The 23417-nt window shown below is 41.8% G+C and overlaps 2 protein-coding genes across 3 annotated transcripts in view; one reads left to right on the forward strand and one right to left on the reverse strand.

The window, feature by feature from the left end:
• Positions 1-23417, forward strand: part of LOC110505206 (MAM domain-containing glycosylphosphatidylinositol anchor protein 2) — a 240949-nt gene that overhangs the window by 49742 nt on the left and 167790 nt on the right. The window lies entirely within an intron of this gene.
• Positions 10379-23417, reverse strand: part of LOC118944195 (uncharacterized) — a 73120-nt gene continuing 60081 nt past the window's right edge. Inside the window, exons 3-4 of the mRNA XM_036962461.2 lie at positions 17184-23111; positions 10379-16765 (exon numbers count right to left, since the gene is read on the reverse strand). Of these exons, the coding sequence (XP_036818356.2) occupies positions 13493-15217 (1725 nt within the window). The 5' untranslated portion in view covers positions 15218-16765; positions 17184-23111 and the 3' untranslated portion in view covers positions 10379-13492. The remainder of the gene's footprint in view (positions 16766-17183; positions 23112-23417) is intronic.

Genomic DNA, 23417 nt, shown 5'->3' on the forward strand with positions numbered 1-23417 from the left:
TGCCGTTTTCAAGAGATTGTTAAATACATTTTATAACTAGGCTATTTGGTTTTAATATCATTGCCTCTTGAAGAGCGTAGTCAGAACTACACATTTCCAATTCTTCCACATTTAGCTCTATCATCAGAGTTAAAAAGCAAGTAACTGAAAGCTTTTCATGATCAGATAACATCTATCATGTATTTTCAGATACGTTAGGGTAGCCTATTCATTTGGTATGTAGCTAGCTAGCTAAACAAGGTGTCATTTAGCTTGGTTCATCAGAGATTAGGCTTTTGGAAAGAGATTAACATCGGCAAGTTCTCGTCCTGCTAAAGTTGTCAGTTGGACCACTGTCATCACTATAGATGGCAAGCAAATCAAACAATATTTGGATATAGCCATCTAGTTTATCCGCTGAAAGTTAGCTTGTTAACTAGCCATATTGACGTTATCTGTTATTCGCTAGCTAGGCAATTTGATGTGGTCCATCAATCAATGTGGTTTATCATGTCTGTCAGCAGCAATCCTGATTAATCTCTCTTAAAAACAATGTTGAAAAGGGGATAATGTTAGCTAACTTCGCAAGTTAGGCCTACGTTGTTTGGAGAAAAAAGTACATTAGCTCTACATACCAATATGTTTAGCCAACTGTACAAAGTTATACCGGTAAACATCATCAGCTAACAGTACATCGGCAAATGTACCCTTCTTCTGCTTGACAAGCAGAGCCCACAAAGGATGGGAAATTAACCTAAACATACTTGTCAGGTATAGTTCACTTTTATTTTATATCACACAAATGTCCAATTCATGGTGTCCAATATTGAGAGATAGTGAGGCTACCCTTAAGTATCTGAAATTACATGATCAATTGATGTTTACTGATCATGAAAAGCATGCAGTTACTTGCTAAATGTGCTCAATTGTTTTGCATGGAATAATTTAAAATGTATAGTTCTAACTATGCTCTTCAAGGTAATGATATTACAACCAAATAGTTAACGTTTATTTAACAATCCCAGTTGTCAATGGTTTTGGCGGAGCTGGGGGGGGGTCCTTTGGCCCAACAGCAGGCAAATAGAACGGTCTGCACCTTATTGTAATGTTTTATTGATAATGACCTATACACCCACTTCAACTTTCGCATCTGACCAGCCTCATCAGCTCATTGCTCTGGGTTACAATATATAGCTTACTTGCCAGTCGCTCGTATACGTTCCACATGCTAAGATGAGCACAAATGGATTTGAAAGCTATCTCTTGTGAGCAAATTGTACCAAGGCTATAGAACTTGGCTGCATCAGCCTTTCCCTGGTTCACTTAACCTAGTGGATGATGGGAAAATAACCACGCAGGTTCCCTGCTTAGTGATTGCATGGGCTATGATGACTTTATGTGCACTGCAACGATGTAGGAAGCACGAGCAGAGCGGCACGACAACGTCGACGGGGGGGGGGTAAGAACAGAAGCAAGCTTATTCACTAGTGAGTGGATATTGAAAATGCAATGATCATTTATTATGGTTGTTTGGTATTGCCTGCGGTACAAAGACTTACAGAGAGTGGGTGCTGCGGCAGCAAAAGAGCATGAAGGAACTCTCAAATTGCTCTGTCACAGGCCACCCATGCATTCATTTCACATCACTATCACAAAACCCCCACATTCAGTACTCTGTAATGTATGATCGAACAAGATGTAGTCTACACACTGTATGAAAATGCTATATTTCATGCACCCAATGACATTTTTATGCCAGCAATTAGATGGCTAATGTCTGTGTTCTGTTACTATCAAATCAAATTGTATTTGTCACACCGAATATGACAAGTGTAGCCTTAAACCTGAAATGCTTACTTACAAGCCTTTTCCCAACAATGCAGTTAAAGTAAGAAAATAATAAATAGATAAAAAGACAATAGTAACAGAATAAAATAACAATAATGAGGCTATACAGTGCATTCGGAAAGTATTCAGACCCCTTGACTTTTTCCACATTTTGTTACTTTACAGCCTTATTCTAAAATTGATACACAAAATACCCCATAATAACAAAGCAAAAACAGGTTTTTAGAAAGCTGAAATATAACATTTACATAAGTATTCAGACCCTTTACGCTGTACTTTGTTGAAGCACCTTTGGCAGTGATTACAGCCTAGAGCCTTCTTAGGTATGATAGTACAAGCTTGGCACATCTGTATTTGGTGTGTTTCTCCCATTTGTCTCTGCAGATCTTCTCAAGCTCTGTCTGGTTGGATTGGGAGCGTCGGTGCATAGCTATTTTCAGGTCTCTCCAGAGATGTTCGATCGACTTGTCCCAAAGTCACTCCCGCGTTGTCTTGGCTGTGTGCTCCCCAATCTGTGGTCCTGAGTGCTCTGGTGCAGGTTTTCATCAAGGATCTCTCTGTACTTTGCTCTGTTCATATCTCCCTCAATCCTGACTTGTCTCCCAGTCCCTCCCGCTGAAAAACATCCCCACAGCATGATGCTGCCACCATCATGCTTCACCATGCCAGGTTTCCTCAAGATGTGACGCTTGGCATTCAGGCCAAAGAGTTCAATCTTGGTTTCATCAGACCAGAAAATCTTGTTTCTCATAGTCTGAGAGTCTTTAGGTTGCTTTTGGCAAACTCCAAGTAGGCTGATGTGCCTTCTGTCTGGCCACTTGACCATAAAGACCTGATTGGTAGAGTGCTGTAGAGATGGTTGTCCTTCTGGAAGGTTCTCTCTGGAGCTCTTTCAGAGTGACCGTCGGGTTCTTGGTCAACTCCCTAACCAAGGCCCTTCTCCCCCGATTTCTCAGTTTGGTGGTTCCAAATTTCTTCCATTTAAGAATGATGGAGGACACTGTGTGGGGACCTTCAATGCTGCAGAAATGTTTTGTTACCCTTTCCCAGATCTGTGCCTCGACACAATCCTGTCTTGGAGCTCTACAGACAATTTCTTCAACCTCATGGCTTTGTTTTTTGTTCTAACATACACTGTCAACTGTTGGACCTTTTATAGACAGGTGTGTGCCTTTCCAAATAATTTCCAATCAATTTAATTTAATTTATTTAATTTATTTTACCTTTATTTAACCAGGTAGGCAAGTTGAGAACAAGTTCTCATTTACAATTGCGACCTGGCCAAGATAAAGCAAAGCAGTTCAGGTGGACTCCAAGTTGTAGAAACATCACTAGGATCATCAATGAAAACAGGATGCAGCTGAGCTCAATTCCCGAGTCTCATAGCAGTACTGGCAAAGTACTGTAAACTTATGTAAATAAGATATTTCTGTTTTTGTTTTTTTATTAATTTGCAAACATTTCGAAACTGTTTTCACTTTGTCATTATAGGGTGTTGTGTATATTGATGAGGAAAACAATCCTGGCTGTAACATAACAAAATGTGGGAAACATCAAGGGGTCTGAATACTTTCCGAATGCACTGTATACAATATATTTATTTTGACTATTTTCTACATTTTTATAATAATAATGAAGACTTCAACTCTATGATATAACACATATGGAATCATGTAGTAACCAAAAAAAAGTGTTAAACAAATCAAAATATATTTTATATTTTGAGATTCTTCAAAGTAGCCATCCTTTGCCTTGCACAGCTTTGCACAGTCTTGGCATTCTCTCAACCAGCATAATGAGGAATGCTTTTCTAACATTATTGAAGTTGGTCCCACATATGCTGAGCACTTGTTGGCTGCTTTTCATTCACTCTGCAGTCCAACTCATCCCAAACCATCACAATTGGGTTGAGATCAGGTGATTGTGGAGGCCAGGTCATCTGATGCAGCACTCCATCACTCTCCTGCTTGGTCAAATAGCTCTTACACAGCCTGGAGGTGTGTTTTGGATCATTGTCCTGTTGAAAAACAAATAATAGTTCCACTAAGTGCAAACCAGATGGCATGGCGTATCGCTGCAGAATGCTGTGGTAACCATGCTGGTTAAGTATTCCTTGAATTCTAAGTAAATCTCCGACAGTGTCACCAGCAAAGCACCATCACACCTCCTCCATGCTTCACGGTTGGAACCACACATGCGAAGATCATCCGTTCACTGCGTCTCACAATGACAAAGCGGTTGTGACCAAAGGACAGATTTCTACCGGTCTAATGTCCATTGCTTGTGTTTCTTGGCCCATGCAAGTCTCTTCTTCTTATTGGTGTCCTATAGTAGTGGTTTCTTTAAAGCAATTCGACCATGAAGACCTGATTCCTTCAGTGTCCTCTGAACAGTTGAATTTGCGATGTCGGACGATTTTTTAAAGTTATATTTATTTATTTATTTGTAATAATGACAATTACAACAATACTGAATGAACACTTATTTTACTTTAATATAATACATCAATAAAATCAAATTAGCCTCAAATAAATAATTAAACATGTTAAATTTGGTTTAAATAATGCAAAAACAAAGTGTTGGAGAAGAAAGTAAAAGTGCAATATGTGCCATTTCAAAAAGCTAACGTTTAAGTTCCTTGCTCAGAACATGAGAACTAACTATAGCTGGTGGTTCCTTTTAACATAAGTCTTCAATATTCCCAGGTAAGAAGTTTTAGGTTGTAGTTATTACAGGAATTATAGCACTATTTCTCTCTATACCATTTGTATTTCATATACCTTTGACTATTGGATGTTCTTATAGGCACTTTAGTATTGCCAGTGTAACAGTATAGCTTCCGTACCTCTCCTCGCCCCTACCTGGGCTCGAACCAGGAACTCATCGACAACAGCCACCCTTGAAGCATCGTTACCCATCACTCCACAAAAGCCGCTGCACTTGCAGAGCAAGGGTAACAACTACTCCAAGTCTCAGAGCGAGTAACGTTTGAAACGCTATTAGCGCCCACCCCGCCAACTAGCTAGCCATTTCACATCGGTTACGCCAGCCTAATCTTTGTAGTAGATAGGCTTGAAGTCAAAAACAGCTCAATGCTTGAATCATTGCGAAGAGCTGCTAGCAAAATGCACGAAAGTGCTGTTTGAATGAATGCTTACGAGCCTGCTACTGCATAACATTGCTCAGTCAAACTGCTCTATCAAATATCAAATCATAGACTTAATTATAACATAATAACACACAGAAATACGAGCCTTTGGTCATTAATATGGTAGAATCCGGAAACAAAATGTTTATTCTTTCAGTGAAATACGGAACCGTTCCATATTTTATCTAACGGGTGGCATCCATAAGTCTAAATATTACTGTTACATTGCACAACCTTCAATGTTATGCCATAATTATGTAAAATTCTGGCAAATTAGTTTGCAACGAGCCAGGCGGCCCAAACTGTTGCATATACCCTGACTCTGCGTGCAATGAACGCAAGAGAAGTGACACAATTTCACCTGGTTAATATTTCCTGCTAACCTGGATTTCTTTTAGCAAAATATGCAGTTTTAAATACATATACGTCTGTGTATTGATTTTAAGAAAGGCATTGATGTTTATGGTTAGGTACACGTTGGATCAAAGACAGTCCTTTTTCCGAGAATGCGCACCGCATCGATTATATGCAACGCAGGACACGCTAGATAAACTAGTAATATCATCAACCATGTGTAGTTAACTACTATGATTGATTGATTGTTTTTATAAGATACGTTTTTAATGCTAGTTAGCAACTTACCTTGACTTCTTACTGCATTCGCGTAACAGGCAGGCTCCTCGTGGAGTGCAATGTAAGGCAGGTGGGTAGAGCGTTGGACTAGTTAACGGTAAGGTTGCAAGATTGAATCCCTGAGCTGACAAGGTAAACATCTGTCGTTCTGCCCCTGAACAAGGCAGTTAACCCACCGTTTCTAGGCCACCATTGAAAATAAGAATGTGTTCTTAACTGACTTGCCTCGTTAAATAAAGGTGTCCAAAAATACCAAAAATACAGATTTCCGATTGTTATGAAAACTTGAAATCGGCCCTAATTAATCGGCCATTCCGATTAATCCGTCGACCTCTAGTCTGTTGCTTTAACTCTGTGAAGCATTTTTTTGGGCTGCAATCTGAGGTGCAGTTAACTCTGTTTTTTTATTTTTTTTATTTTACCTTTATTTAACCAGGTAGGCAAGTTGAGAACAAGTTCTCATTTACAATTGCGACCTGGCCAAGATAAAGCAAAGCAGTTCGACAGATACAACAACACAGAGTTACACATGGAGTAAAACAAACATACAGTCAATAATAAAGTATAAACAAGTCTATATACAATGTGAGCAAATGAGGTGAGAAGGGAGGTAAAGGCAAAAAAGGCCTTGGTGGCAAGGTAAATACAATATAGCAAGTAAAACACTGGAATGGTAGTTTTGCAATGGAAGAATGTGCAAAGTAGAAATACAAATAATGGGGTGCAAAGGAGCAAAATAAATAAATAAATTAAAAACAGTTGGGAAAGAGGTAGTTGATAGGGCTAAATTATAGGTGGGCTATGTACAGGTGCAGTAATCTGTGAGCTGCTCTGACAGTTGGTGCTTAAAGCTAGTGAGGGAGATAAGTGTTTCCAGTTTCAGAGATTTTTGTAGTTCGTTCCAGTCATTGGCAGCAGAGAACTGGAAAGAGAGGCGGCCAAAGAAAGAACTGGTTTTGGGGGTGACTAGAGAGATATACCTGCTGGAGCGTGTGCTACAGGTGGGAGATGCTATGGTGACCAGCGAGCTGAGATAAGGGGGGACTTTACCTAGCAGGGTCTTGTAGATGACATGGAGCCAGTGGGTTTGGCGACGAGTATGAAGCGAGGGCCAGCCAACGAGAGCGTACAGGTCGCAATGGTGGGTAGTATATGGGGCTTTGGTGACAAAACGGATTGCACTGTGATAGACTGCATCTGTTGCAGAGGATAAGTTCATTAGAGTTAACTCTGGGTCTTCCTTTCCTGTGGCAGTCGTCATGAGAGCCAGTTCATCATAGCGCTTGATGGTTTTTGGGACTGCCCTTTCAAAGTTCTTGAAATGTTCCTCGTTGGCTGACCTTCACATCTTAAAGTAATGATGAACTGTCGTTTCTCTTTGCTTATTTGAGCTGGTCTTACCATAATATGGACTTGGTATTTTACCAAACAGGGCTATGTTCTGTATACCACCCCTACCTTGTCACAACACAACCAATTGGCTCAAACGCATTAAGGAAAGAAATTCCACAAATGAACCTTTAACAAGGCACACCTGTTAATTGAAAAGCATTCCAGGTGACTACCTCGTTAAGCTGGTTGAGAGAATGCCCAGAGTGTGCAAAGCTGTCATCAAGTCAAAGGATGGCTACTTTGAAGAAACTCAATTATAAAATATATTTTGATTAACAGTTTTTTTGGTTACTACATGATCTGTATGTGTTATTTTATAGTTTTGATGTCTTGTAAAAATTAAGAAAAACGCTTGAGTAGGTGTGTCAACTTTTGACTGGTGCTGTATACAAGGAGTACAGGTAGTGTATCAGTATACTGGGGTGCGAGGTAGTTGGGGTGATTGAAGTAATATATACATGTTTGGTTATGTGATTGATTGACATACTATATAAATGTAGGTAGGGGTGAAAAGCAGAAAGTCCTGGTAGCCCCTTGATTATGTCTTCAGCAGTCTTATGGCTTTGGGGTAGAAGCTGTTTAGGAGCCTTTTCATCCTAGGCTTGGTGCTCCGGTACCACTTGCCATGCGGTAGCAGAGAGAACAGACTGGGACTTGGGTGGCTGGAGTCTGACAATTTTTAGGGCCTTCCACGGACATATACACGTCCTGGATGACCGGGAGCTCGGCCCCAGTGATGTACTGAGCCGTACACACTACCCTCTGTAGCACCTTGCGGTCGGATGCCTAGCAGTTGTCATACCAAGTGGTGATGCAGCTAGTCAAGATGCTCTCAATGGTGCAGATATAGAACTGATGCATATCATTTGAAGACCAGGTTCAGAGAAGGCTAATGTATTGTATTTATACCCCCCCCCCCCCCCAAAAAAAAATGGAAGTAACGGAAATCTGTTGGATACACCACGGAACCATCGGTGTGAAAAGTGAACACATTCTACTGCCACAGAATCTCTTTGCAGTGCTTACACTTTGAATGTATTATTTTTGGTGCATTCCAGGTAATACTTGCTTCGCACCACCAAGCAATATAATTCATTCCGTCACCATGTTCTGCCCCCGACTTGCAAAGTGGAGATGGATAGAAAGCACCTGCCACTTGGGAGAAAGTATCATGTAGCCTACACTACAGTGCTTATTCTGCCCTTGAGTTGCTTTCCCATGCAAAACTAGACAGATAGCTAACAACTAAATCTTCAATAAAACTCCCAAGGCGTGACTTTTCTTGAATGAATATATTGAAAACGTTTATGTTGTGAAACTGCAAAATACAGAAAAGAATATACTTTAGTATTCAATTCACACCGAAACACTGTGGCTGTACATTATACATTTGAAGTTGCATAAATACAAAGCACGCGCTAAGGTACCATGCATCTGGCATGATGCCAAACCATATAGCTAATTGTTACTCATATGGTAATTGGCTCCTTTCATTACTCTAATAGTGTACAACCATTTATGTAGAATAACAAAGCATATTACACTAGGAACAGTAACAAAACTACAGTATTGTATATTTTACAATTCGTTTGTATGACGCACGAGCAAGTAATACAGCTAACGACATACATGAAAGGCATTGCAATTTGTGAGTAAATGCAACCAACATTGATATGTAAGCAACTCTATCAATAACAAGATTATAATCATTAGCTAAACGCTTGAATTGAACTTACAAACAAATATTTTCCAAGGCTGAAGCGTGACAAGAAATAACTACACTGAAAGACCTGCAGCGTAGCGTTGTTTGTAGCTGCTTCTATGCGTGCAGAACAAATTCTCTACTTCCTGTTTGCGTTGTCTTTCTAAGTACCAGAAACATCCACTAGGGGGCAAATAACACCATTGCACACAATGAAAATCCAATTGAACCATTGTAATAAAATAATCTATTACCTTCTAACAGGATGGCAGCACACTCCCCGCCTGGTATAATGAAATTGTGCCACTATGAAATAAAACATATCAAGAAACAAATAATGTCCTTTCTATTTTTATATTTTGTCTCTAGGATGTTTCAGAAAGAAGAACAACAATCTCTGAGATTGGTCTCAGAAACACCTTAGCAGCTCCTTGCTTGACAATTTTTAGTTCTACTTTCCTAACCTTTTTGTCAGTACTGGGAAAGGTTTTTACCACAAGCCCGACTGGCCAGTCATTTCTGTGTGCCTGACTGTCTTTCAATAAGACAACATCTCCCACTTTTACATTTGGCTTTTCTGCTGTCCATTTTCTGCGTCTCTGCAGCGTTGTCAGGTACTCCTGTCTCCACCTTTTCCAAAAGGTGTCAGCAAGACACTGGAATTGCTTCCACTGTTTTCCATGAAGGTCGTTCATGCTGAAGTATCCAGAAGGGGCTGAGGTAGCGCTGGTCTTTTGTGTAAGTAACATTGAGGGTGTGAGAATGGTAGGCATGTCAGGGTCGGTTGATACTGACACTAAGGGTCTCGCATTGATTATTGCCATAACTTCAGACATAAGAGTGCTCAAGACCTCATGTGTGAGACGAGTGGACCCCGTCTGAAACAGCATAGCATCAAGAATACGTCTGGCAACCCCAATGAGTCTCTCCCAAGAACCACCCATATGAGACGAGTGTGGAGGATTAAATATCCAAGTACATCCCTTATCTGAGAGGTATTTAGTCAGTTCTGAGTCATTTGTGTCGATACCCAGTTCCCTGCAGGCACCTATAAAGTTTGTACCTCGATCAGAGCGTAGCACTTTTGCTGGACCACGGATAGAGAAAAAACGCCTCAGCGCGTTGATGAAGCTGGATGTGGACATGGATTCGATAAGCTCGATATGGACTGCTCTAGTAGACATACATGTAAAGAGCACCGCCCAGCACTTGGAGTCTGCACTACCACCTCTAGTGCGACGAGTTATGACATTCCATGGTCCAAACACATCAAGTCCAACGCTGGTGAATGGTGGTTCAGATGTGAGTCTGTCTGCAGGCAAGTCAGCCATTTTTTGGTCAACTAACCTCCCTCTAACCTTGCGGCAGGTGACACACTTGTGAATAATACCAGAGACCAGATGTTTGCTCCCAATAATCCAGAAGCCTGCTGCTCGAATAGCTCCATCTGAAAAATGACGGCCTTGGTGAGCCACTTGCTCGTGATAATGTCTTACCAGCAGAGTGGCAACATGATGTGTCCGTGGGATGATGAGAGGATGTTTTTCGTCTTGTAACATGTCGGCGGAGGATAAGCGGCCTCCCATCCTCAGCAACCCATCCTCATCAATCACTGGGTTCAGCTTTTTGATTGTACTTTGCTTTGGGAACTCTTTTCCTTTTTCAATGCATTTTAATTCCTCTCTGAAGGCTTCATGTTGCACACAGTGAATGATTGCTGTTTTGGCTTGTAACAACTCACTTGTACTGCATGGTTTATTACAGTCATGCCAGCCTCTGCAGCTGTTGGTGTCTGCACCTTCATGGAAGGATCTGGCAACATGAATGAGTCGTGCTGTGGCTCGATTGAGAGCTTTCCAGCTTGAGAACCTCTCAAAGCGATGAGAGCCGAGTTGAGCTCCAGAAACTTTAGAGGCAAAGACAGTGACGTCTGGTCGAATCTCTGCATCTTTGTGAGGCTCTACAAGGTCTAAATTGATGTTCTCAGGCTTACTCGAGTTTGTTTGGGTCAGGAACGGTGGACCTGAGAACCAACTAGTGTGTTTTAAGAGCGCAGCAAGTATGGGCCTGGTTGCATGGTCTGCTGGATTGCTGTCAGTGTTTACATAGCACCACTGATCTGGATGGGTAGACTTCCTGATGCGAGTTACCCTATTGGCAACATAAACGTAGAATCTTTTGGTGACATTGTGAATGTAACCGAGAACTATCTTACTGTCTGAACTTGGCTGCATGTACATCAATGTCCATTTCGTCTTTGATCAGTTCATACATCTCAACAGCTAGCAAAGCCGCACACAGTTCTAGGCGTGGGATAGTGTGGGCCGGACGAGGGGCCAATTTTGATTTCCCCATGACAAATCCAACATGGCATTGACCTTCCGAGTCAATAACTCTCAGGTAGGCTACTGCTCCTATGGCTACTGTAGAGGCATCCGAGAAGATGTGTAGCTCTCTTCTTTGAGTGGTAGACAAGGAGACTGGGATGTAGGTCCGCTGAATATTCATATGTTCCAACTCCATCAAAGATTCCTTCCACATTTTCCATTCCTCTTCTTTTTCTGTGGGAAGAGGGGCATCCCACTCACTCTGATCAGAAGAGAGTTCTCTGATTAAGGCTTTACCTTGCATTGTTATTGGAGCCACGAACCCAAGGGGGTCATAAAGACTATTCACTGTGGACAGGATGCCTCTCCGCGTAAAAGGCTTCTCATTGTGGGACACCTGGAATGAGAAGCTGTCTGTTTCCAGGTTCCAGGAAAGTCCCAGACTCCGTTGAAAGGGAAGAGGATCCACTCCTAGGTCCAGATCTTTTAAGTCTTTTGCACGGTCCTCCATAGGGAAGGCTTCCATAACTGTTTTGCTATTGGATGCAATCTTGTGTAGTTTCATGTTGGACTCCGCCAACATTGCTTGTGTTTTTCTTAGAATGTTGATAGCTTCTTCTGTAGTACAGTGCCTTGCGAAAGTATTCGGCCCCCTTGAACTTTGCGACCTTTTGCCACATTTCAGGCTTAAAACATAAAGATATAAAACTGTATTTTTTTGTGAAGAATCAACAACAAGTGGGACACAATCATGAAGTGGAACGACATTTATTGGATATTTCAAACTTTTTTAACAAATCAAAAACTGAAAAATTGGGCGTGCAAAATTATTCAGCCCCTTTACTTTCAGTGCAGCAAACTCTCTCCAGAAGTTCAGTGAGGATCGATGAATGATCCAATGTTGACCTAAATGACTAATGATGATAAATTACAATCCACCTGTGTGTAATCAAGTCTCCGTATAAATGCACCTGCACTGTGATAGTCTCAGAGGTCCGTTAAAAGCGCAGAGAGCATCATGAAGAACAAGGAACACACCAGGCAGGTCCGAGATACTGTTGTGAAGAAGTTTAAAGCCGGATTTGGATACAAAAGGATTTCCCAAGCTTTAAAAATCCCAAGGAGCACTGTGCAAGCGATAATATTGAAATGGAAGGAGTATCAGACCACTGCAAATCTACCAAGACCTGGGCGTCCCTCTAAACTTTCAGCTCATACAAGGAGAAGACTGATCAGAGATGCAGCCAAGAGGCCCATGATCACTCTGGATGAACTGCAGAGATCTACAGCTGAGGTGGGAGACTCTGTCCATAGGATAACAATCAGTCTTATATTGCACAAATCTGGCCTTTATGGAAGAGTGGCAAGAAGAAAGCCATTTCTTAAAGATATCCATAAAAAGTGTTGTTTAAAGTTTGCCACAAGCCACCTGGGAGACACACCAAACATGTGGAAGAAGGTGCTCTGGTCAGATGAAACCAAAATTGAACTTTTTGGCAACAATGCAAAACGTTATGTTTGGCGTAAAAGCAACACAGCTGAACACACCATCCCCACTGTCAAACATGGTGGTGGCAGCATCATGGTTTGGGCCTGCTTTTCTTCAGCAGGGACAGGGAAGATGGTTAAAATTGATGGGAAGATGGATGGAGCCAAATACAGGACCATTCTGGAAGAAAACCTGATGGAGTCTGCAAAAGACCTGAGACTGGGACGGAGATTTGTCTTCCAACAAGACAATGATCCAAAACATAAAGCAAAATCTACAATGGAATGGTTCAAAAATAAACATATCCAGGTGTTAGAATGGCCAAGTCAAAGTCCAGACCTGAATCCAATCGAGAATCTGTGGAAAGAACTGAAAACTGCTGTTCACAAATGCTCTCCATCGAACCTCACTGAGCTCGAGCTGTTTTGCAAGGAGGAATGGGAAAACATTTCAGTCTCTCGATGTGCAAAACTGATAGAGGCATACCCAAAGCGACTTACAGCTGTAATCATAGCAAAAGGTGGCGCTACAAAGTATTAACTTAAGGGGGCTGAATAATTTTGCACGCCCAATTTTTCAGTTTTTGATTTGTTAAAAAAGTTTGAAATATCCAATAAATGTCGTTCCACTTCATGATTGTGTCCCACTTGTTGTTGATTCTTCACAAAAAAAATACAGTTTTATATCTTTATGTTTGAAGCCTGAAATGTGGCAAAAGGTCGCAAAGTTCAAGGGGGCCGAATACTTTCGCAAGGCACTGTAGCTACTGATGTCAGACCATCATCGACGTAGAAGTTCCTCACTACATATTGCTTGGGTTCTGACCCGTGTTCCTTCTCACCCTGTAGCGCTGCTCGTCTCATGCAGTAGATGGATACGGCTGGTGAAGGGCTGTTCCCAAATACATGCACTTTCATCCTGTACTCGGTTATGTTTCTATCTGGGTTGTTGTCTTCATACCAGAGAAACCTTAATTAATCTCTGTGATCCTCACGTACACCAAAACAGTAAAACATTTGTTGCACATCTGCTGTTAGTGCAATGCAATCCTTGCGGAAACGCATTTGGACACCCAAGAGTGTGTTGTTTAAGTCTGGACCACTGAGCAGAACATCGTTAAGTGACACGCCTTGACACTTAGCACTGGAGTCAAATACTACTCTTATTTGTTCAGGCTTTTGTGGATGGTAAACACCAAATATGGGCAGATACCAACGTTCTTTGTCTCCCTCTAGTGGCTGTGAAGGTTCGGCTTGGTCGTTATCCAGCATCTTTTGCATGAAGTCAATAAAATGACTCTTCATGTCAGGCTTTTTGTCTAAAGTCCTGCGAAGTGATGTGAGACGGTTCATGGCCTGCTCCCTGTTATTAGGGAGGCGACGTCTAGTGGGGCGAAAGGGTAGTGGAGCCACCCAGTTGTTTCCATCATCCTGGAAAACCTGTTTGTCCATAATGTCCAAGAAGGCTTTGTCCTCCACTGATGGTGCTGGTTTATCATCGTCTTGTGTTTTGTCGAACACGGAACATCCCAGGCTGTCTGTGTTCACAGTTGTGATTGGATCTCTCGAGTGCACTGTAGAGGGAGAGATGTGTTTCTGAGCTACGCTGTTGTAGTTCTCTTTTACCTGGATGATGTCAGGGCAAGGGCTCAGATAGGATGTGCGACCATTTTGAAGTATGTTTGTCCTGAACACGTTAACATTGGCTGGTCGGTGAGCCGTTCCCAGACAGACCTCACCCACGATGACCCAGCCGAGGTCGAGTCGCTGTGCATAAGGAGTGTCGTGGGGCCCATTGATTTGCTCTCGTACCTTGTGTACCCTTAAGATGTCTCGTCCTAAGAGCAGGAGGATGGGAGCGTCTGGGTCCACTGCTGGAATTTTGTCCATAACTGGTTGCAGATGGGGATGATGATACGCAATGTCGGGGGAGGGAATCTCCATCCTATCGTCTGGCATCATATCACATTCTATCAGAGTAGGGAGAGTGAGCTGCATGTGTCCATCTATAGACTCCACCATGAAGTTGACGGCTCTCCTGCCTGAAGTCTCTGTTACCCCAGAACACGTCTTCATGGTGTATGGAGCGGAGTTGTCATTGATGTTGAAGAGACTGAAAAACTCTGTCTTGGCCAGAGATTTGTTACTCTGTTCATCAAGCACTACATACATTTTGACAGCTTTCTCTCTTTTCCCAGCCGGATAAGCTTTGACTAGGCATATTTTTGAACATGATCTTGGATTGACTGCCTCACCACAGATCTCTGTACACTTTGAGGTGACAGATAGAAGAGCATCGTCACCTTGCTCCCCACCATGCTCTTTCTCTGATGTAGCGGTGTCTGTATATGAAGGGGCTGGGCCTGGATGCAGAGCAGCAAGATGCCTGTCGCTGTCGCACTCAGAGCACTTGATTGAAACCTTACAGTCTTTAGCTCTGTGTTGAGTTGACCCACAACATCGGAAACAAATGCCATTGTCTTTGAGATATGATTTGCGCTCATCTAGAGTTTTGTATCTAAACCCACAACACTTTTTAAGAGGATGAGGCTTGTTATGTATTGGACAGTGATGGTCAGGGTTTTCAACCTTTGTCTTACTGGGTTTGGTTTGGTGGTCTGAGGCCTCAGATGACACATCTGTCTTATATACAGTCACAGGTGTCTTGCTGCTGTACCTGGCAGGTTTCTCACTTTTCATGGACACCTGGTTAGTTGAGGTGTAGAGGGTGAAGCTGGGGTCATTTCTAATTTTCGCCTGGTTCCTGATGAATCTCGAGAAGAACGAGAATGGTGGGAATGCTACCCGATAGTCCTCCTTATATTTGGATCCCTGTGCTATCCATTTTTTTGTAAACTGAATGGAAGTTTCTCTACAATAGGGTTTACCCCCCGAGATGTGTCCAGATAAGCGAGGCCTGGAAGGTACCCTTCTACTTTAGCACACTCCAGTTCAAGAAGAATGTCACCTAGTTCTCTTAGTTTGTGATTGTCTTTGTTAGCCAGTTTTGGAAAATCATAAATTTTCTTCAACAGTGCATTCTCGATCACTTCGGGTCTACCATAGCACTCTTCTAGTCGTTGCCAGACCATGTTAAGTCCTGCTGTTGCGTTGAAAATATGGACAGATCTAATTCTGTTTGCTTGCTCAGATGACTCTGCCCCTAGCCACTTGGTAATTAGATCTAACTCTTCCCCGGCTGATAAATTCAAGTCTCTGGTCGCATTGAGAAAGGATGCTTTCCATGCCCAATAATTTTCAGGACGATCATCAAACTTCAGGAGTCCGGAACTCACCATCTCACGGCGTAGGAGGTACTTGATGAGGTCTGGTGCCACTTGTGACTCAGGGAAGTTTTGTGTGTGTGACTGGAAGTGGGCTTGTTTTCCATTTCCACCATGCTGCTGTTCCTTTCTTTTGAACGGAGAGTCTCTGCTCATGTTCTGTTGTTTGCTACTTACTGGATTATGGCATGTAGCTGGGTCAACACTAAGCTCTTGTTTCTCCACTTCAAATGGAAGTTCAGCAAAGTAGGGCCTAGCATGTTGTTGCACATACTCACATGTACGTTGGACTGGACTTAAGGGCTGTGTCCCTGTGTCTAGTTCTTTGCAAAGCTCTCTGCGTTCTGATCCTACAACTACTTCAAAGGCTGCAGCTTCAGCCAACGCAGCAGCAGCTGCTCTCTAAACTTGGAGAACATATAAACTTGCCTCGAGGTCAGCTTTTTGCTTCAACAAGCTGGCCTCTATTTCTGCCTTTTGTTTCATCAAGCTGGCCTCTATTTCTGCCTTTTGTTTCATCACAGAAGCTTCCTTCTCAGCATAAGAGACTTGTGCGCGTGCTGCGTCCGCCTTGGCGCGTGCTTTGATGGCTGCAGAACTCGCCGTTGAGGATCTGCTTGACTGTTTTGATGACCTTGATCTTGTAGATTGAGACTTGGTCCCAATGTGCTGAAGAGGCTCTTCCATCTCTCTCTGTTGAACACCTGACTCTGGTTGTTGCATCGTAGACTGCTGGTCTTCCCTAGGATAAGAGGCTTTGTTGGCTGATGAACGTAGAAACATAACCACCGTGTGCAGTTATTCTTGAGCTTGAGCCCGCTGTGATGATGTTTTTTCACTATTCTGCCCTTGAGTTGCGTTCCCATGCAAAACTAGACAGATAGCTAACAACTAAGTCTTCAATAAAACTCCCAAGGCGTGACTTTTCTTGAATGAATATATTGAAAACGTTTATGTTGTGAAACTGCAAAATACAGAAAAGAATATACTTTAGTATTCAATTCACACCGAAACACTGTGGCTGTACATTATACATTTGAAGTTGCATAAATACAAAGCACGCGCTAAGGTACCATGCATCTGGCATGATGCCAAACCATATAGCTAATTGTTACTCATATGGTAATTGGCTCCTTTCATTACTCTAATAGTGTACAACCATTTATGTAGAATAACAAAGCATATTACACTAGGAACAGTAACAAAACTACAGTATTGTATATTTTACAATTCGTTTGTATGACGCACGAGCAAGTAATACAGCTAACGACATACATGAAAGGCATTGCAATTTGTGAGTAAATGCAACCAACATTGATATGTAAGCAACTCTATCAATAACAAGATTATAATCATTAGCTAAACGCTTGAATTGAACTTACAAACAAATATTTTCCAAGGCTGAAGCGTGACAAGAAATAACTACATTGAAAGACCTGCAGCGTAGCGTTGTTTGTAGCTGCTTCTATGCGTGCAGAACAAATTCTCTACTTCCTGTTTGCGTTGTCTTTCTAACTACCAGAAACATCCACTAGGGGGCAAATAACACCATTGCACACAATGAAAATCCAATTGAACCATTGTAATAAAATAATCTGTTACCTTCTAACAGGATGGCAGCACAGTGCTGTATGTTGATAAGTCTTGCTAAGCCTATGGGTTCCCCTACAGGAACTACACCCCCCTGTTCAGCTGAAACGGTGGCACAGGGAATGCAAAAATATTCTTACAAATATTTAACCTCCACACATTAACAAGTCCAATACCTCAAATGAAAGATAAACACCTTGTTCATCTACCCAGCGTGTCAGATTTTTTAATTGTTTTACGGCGAAAATACAGCATATATTTATGTTAGACCACCACCAAAACAAAGAAAAAACGTAGCCATTTTGTACAACAAAAGATAAAATGACAAAAGCAGGATAAAAAAAAAAAATCATTCACTAACCTCTTGAAAATCTTCATCAGATGACAGTCATATGACATGTTACACAGTACATTTATGTTTTGTTCAATAATATGCATTTTATATCCATAAATCTCGGTTTACATTGACGCCATGTACTTTGACGCCAAAATGTCCGGAGGAATTATAGAAAGCTACGCCAGATAACAGAAATACTCATCATAAACTTTGACTAAAGATACATGTTCTACATATAATTAAAAAGATACACTGGTTCTTAATGCAACCGCTGTGTCACATTTTTTTTTTACGTTACGGAAAAAGCCTAACATTGCAATAATCTGAGACGGCGCTCAGACGTATTTCTCCGCTATGTTGGAGTCAACAGAAATACAAAATTACAACATAAATATTCCCTTACCTTTGATGATCTTCCATCAGAATGTAGTGCAAGGAGTCCTAGTTCAACAATAAATCGTTTTGTTTCATAATGTTCAATTCTAGTGTCCATGTAGCAGCATTTGCTACAACTTTCAGCTCAAATGCCCAACAAAATTACTTCTGGTCCAGGATAATTTTGCATCAAAACTTCCAAATTACGTATTACAGGTCGACGAAACTGGTCAAACTAAGTGCAGAATCAATCTTCAGGATGTTATAATCATACAGATCGAATAGCATTCCAACCGGGCCATCCATGTTCATCTGTGGCTGATTGGAACAGATGAAGCACTCCAGCGCATACGCGCCTTCAAGCACCTGAATCTTTTGCGACACTTTAGTACTTTCCTTCCCATTAGGCCAAAGTTCACATCAAATGCTCCATTACACTTTCTACTGAATGAGGACATCTAGTGGAAGACATAGGAAGTGTTTCCAGATCCATAACTTGTTGGGAAGGGAGGCGGCGATGACGTCAAAGTTGCCCCAACTTTCAGGATTTCAAAACTAGTTTGCAAGATTGCCTGCCCTGTGAGTTCTGTTATACTCACAGACATAATTCAAACGGTTTTAGAAACTTCAGAGTGTTTTCTATCCAATATTAATTATAATATGCATGTATTAGCAATTTAGGACAGATTTTGATGCAGTTCACTATGGGCACGCAATTCATCCAAAGGGGAAATACTGCCCCCTATCTCTAACAGGGCAATATAATTCATTCCGTTACCATGTTCTGCCCCCGACTTGCCCTTGTAAATAGGGCTCAATTTGCTCTTCTTCTAAGGCAGCTGAACGTTAGGTTGCACAACTTATAAAAAAATGTGTTTCCCAACAAAGTGGAGATGGATAGAAAGCTCCTGCCACTTGGGAGAAAGTATCATGTAGCCTACACTACAGTACTGTATGTTGATAACATAGTTTGACCGGTACAAGTTTTATCATCACATCAAACCACAATGTGTTTCTACAGTAAGGTCTCCAAAAACTCCAGACTGTTACATAAAGAACATCTGGTGTCTTGTCACCCCTGGAGCTAGGTCATACAGCCACATGTAAATGGGTGCACACGCGCGGCACTACACCAGCTGAATCTGAACATTCTGTAGTTTAGGAGACATGAGTTGTGGTGTGGATTATGGAAGGAAGGGAACAGTTCTAAAATCAGGGTAAAAAGTGGACGAATTGGTTTAGAATGGGTGATTGCGGTTGAAGAGTGCACTGGAGCTTAGTGCCGGTTCCTTCACCTACTATTTGCATGTAGAAAAGAGAGAGAAAATGGTGTCATACAGTAAGCCCTGGAGGTTGTTCTTTGTCATCATTATGCTTGACGGGATGTTACATTCATTTGGCACAGTCTCTCCATTCCTCATTTCTCAAGCCACGAGACGAATGGAACCACATTGCCTGCCTCCTTACAGGGATCTCGGATGCATATAGAATTTCAAACAAAACTTCTCTGGGTTAGGAATTGCTTGGGAAATTAGGCCTATTTCACATTTAACAATAGATACAGGGAGTACGGGCCAGGTTAGCAGGCCATGCAAGCCAGAGTCGGCCCATGTGGCAGGAGACTGAGGAGCAGCCGGGAGCAACCTGTGGATGTGGCGTAGTCCCCTTGCAGTTATCCTGTCATGTGTATCTAAGTGATTATCAGGGAGGGCAGCGGGCCGCTTCGTCCAATCAGGACTATTATCCTCCCGGCCCCACGGATGATTAGAGTGATTGAGGAGGGAGATCGGAGAGAGAAGAGCTCACTGTAAAAATGTGATTACCGGTACAAATGGGACTGTGGCTCGTATGTGTGTGTCTAGTGTGTGCGTCTGTGTGTGTGTGTGGACCCATTGTGACCAAGTCCAGCTAAAACACTCGCTAGCTTTAACCTCCAGGTTAAGCAGCATGTAATCAAAGCTGGGATTTGTGTCGTTCACTGTACCTGGAGTGAAAATATGCAGGCCTATTTTCCCATCCCCTTTATGGTTGTTGCTTATACAAGTTTGTTATTAGTTAATGGTTTCTGTATTAGGTTTTTTTTCGAGAGAGCACTAGTAATGTCCCACTTCTGCCACCTTGGGTCTAGCACAAAGTGATAACCATTAGCAAACTCAGTTGCCACTGACTGTGTGGAGTTATCCAAAAGAGTGACTATGTTTGTCCCTGTTATTGTCCTTGTACTTTCATCTAGCTACTACCTCAGTTTTGTCTGTGGAGAAGTTTCAGTGATATATACTGATCTAGCTTCATGAATAACACATTGCATGGATCTCTTGGCCTCAAATTTCTAACTTCTCCTGTATCCAAGACAGGTTGTAGTCAGAGCTAGAGTGCCAGAGTCATACCATGATGACTGAAACAAAAGTTAACGGGCAGTCGTATTCTGTCTGCTTGTATGATAGCAGAGTCACGTGGGGGGTAAAAGAGACTCATTCTCTAAAAACAGATAATAGAAATGTAGGCCAGGGTACATCAGTCAGCTGGTACACAGGAAGAAGAATGCTTTCTTTTTCCCCTTTGTTGTGCGATCCGATGGAATAGCCTTAACCTTTAGCTCGTTAGCTATTTTGGGCCTGTGCATTTAAATTAGTATAACTGATTGCTGTGTGCTTTCTGTGCTTTCCCTCCCCCCACAGTGCAAAACATATTATGCAGTATGAGTAAAAATGTATCTATTCCCGGCTCGTAAAGTTTTCTTATGTTCCGTAATGGCCATTACGAGTGACAAAAATATATATTAATAAAACAAATATTATGCAGCACATGCATTAATGAAATGTCCCAGCAAAAGCTGTTCCTCCCTGGAGAGGAAAATCGACATTTTTATTTTATTTTTTACCTTTATTTAACCAGGCAAGTCAGTTAAGAACAAATTCTTATTTTCAATGACGGCCTGGGAACAGTGGGTTAACTGCCTGTTCAGGGGCAGAACGACAGATTTGTACCTTGTCAGCTCGGGGGTTTGAACTCGCAACCTTCCGGTTACTAGTCCAACGCTCTAACCACTAGGCTACCCTGCCGACATTGCCAAGTTACAAAGACCCAATTGTCTTTCAAAGTACAGTTGAAGTCGGAAGTTTACATACACCTTAGCCAACTACATTTAAACTCAGTTTTTCACAATTCCTGACATTTTAATCCTAGTAAAATTCCCAGTCTTAGGTCAGTTAAGGTCACCACTTTATTTTAAGAATGTGAAATGTCACAATAATCGTAGAGAGAAGGATTTATTTCAGCTTTTCTGTCATCACATTCTCAGTGGGTCAGAAGTTTACATACACTCAATTAGTATTTGGTAGCATTGCCTTTAAATTGTTTAACTTGCATCAAACATTTCGGGTAGCCTTCCACAAGCTTCCCACAATAAGTTGGGTGAATTGTGGCCCATTCCTCCTGACAGTGCTGTTGTCAGGTTTGTAGGCCTCCTTGCTCACACACGCTTTTTCAGATCTGCCCACAAATGTTCTATAGGATTGAGGTCAAGGCTTTGTGATGGCCACTCCAATACCTTGACTTTGTTGTCCTTAAGCCATTTTTCCACAACTTTGGAAGTATGCTTGGGGTCATTGTCCATTTGGAAGACCCATTTGCGACCAAGCTTTAACTTCCTGACTGATGTCTTGAGATGCTGCTTCAATATACCCACATAATTTTACGTCCTCATGATGCCTTCTATTTTGTGAAGTGCACCAGTCCCTCCTGCAGCAAAGCACCCCCACAACATGATGCTGCCACCCCCGTGCTTCACTGTTGGGATGGTGTTCTTCGGCTTGCAAGCCTCCCTCTTTTTCCTACAAACATAACAATGGCCAAACAGTTCTATTTTTGTTTCATCAGACCAGAGGACATTTCTCCAAAAAGTATGATCTTTGTACCCATGTGCAGTTGCAAACCGTAGTCTGGCTTTTTTATGGCGGTTTTGGAGCAGTGGCTTCTTCCTTGCTGAGCGGCCTTTCAGGTTATGTGGATATAGGTCTCATTTACTGTATTTCTAGATACTTTTGTACCTGTTTCCTCCAGCATCTTCACAAGGTCCTTTGCTGTTGTTCTGGGATTGATTTGCGCTTTTCGCACCTAAGTACGTTCACAGAACACGTCTCCTTCCTGAGCGGTATGACGGCTGCGTGGTTTCATGGTGTTTATACTTGCGTACTATTGTTTGTACAGATGAACGTGGTACCTTCAGGTGTTTGGAAATTGCTCCCAAGGAGGAACCAGACTTGTGGAGGTCTACAATTGTTTTTCTGAGGTCTTGGCTGATTTATTTTTGATTTTCCCATGTCAAGCAAAGAGGCATTGAGTTTGAAGGTAGGCCTTGAAATACATCCACAGGTACACCTCCAATTTACTCAAACGATGTCAATTAGCCTATCAGGAGCTTCTACAGCATTGACATTTTCAGGATTTTCCAATCTTTTTAAAGGCACAGTCAACATAGTTTATGTAAACTTCTGACCCACTGGAATTGTGATACAGTGAATTATAAGTGAAATAATCTTTCTGTAAACAATTGCTGGAAAAATACTTGTCATTCACAAAGCAGATGTCCTAACTGACTTGCCAAAACTATAGTTTGTTAACAAGACATTTGTGGAGTGGTTGAAAAACGAGTTTTAATGACTCCAACCTAAGTGTATCTAAACTTCCGACTTCAACTGTAGTTCTGACCCACCTTTCAAAAGGGTATATTTAGCAAGCACATGCAATGTACCAAGTCTTTTATAGTTGTTAAAGGAGCTGTGCTTTCAATCAGTCACCATCTTAATTCAGAAGCACTTTCTGTATGAAGTCAAACAAGTTCTTTATGCATTTTAGGTATTCCTTTTGGAGCGAGTACAGTAGTCCATATAAACACATAACATCAGGCCAGCATAAAATCCTCCACCACCTTCTCTTCAAGGACCATGTAGATTCTTCCTGGATGGAATGGAACAGCATGTACGTCCCCATCTTGAGGTGTTTCCTCCTGAGAAAGGAACAAAAAAACAGTCACCGATTTGAACAGTTGGTGATTATAAGGACTGTCACAACTGCCTAGACTTTTAAACCATGCTTGTTAACCCACTGTGCAAGTTTTGAACACTTCAATGTCGTCCTCTTGGAGTAAAGCTGGTAGACATTTGAGGATAAGCTGTTCAGAAATATGAGGCATATTGAGGAAATTGGTTGAGGAGATGATTAGAGAAGAACAGCACAAGATTTGAATCCTTAGTTTTGAGAAATACCGTTTTGTGGCCTCTACTTATTTTTTTTAAGTGATGCCATTCATTCT

This window comes from Oncorhynchus mykiss, chromosome 25 (assembly GCF_057628025.1).
Source record: "Oncorhynchus mykiss isolate SJ-2025 chromosome 25, ASM5762802v1, whole genome shotgun sequence".
Lineage (NCBI taxonomy): Eukaryota > Metazoa > Chordata > Actinopteri > Salmoniformes > Salmonidae > Oncorhynchus > Oncorhynchus mykiss.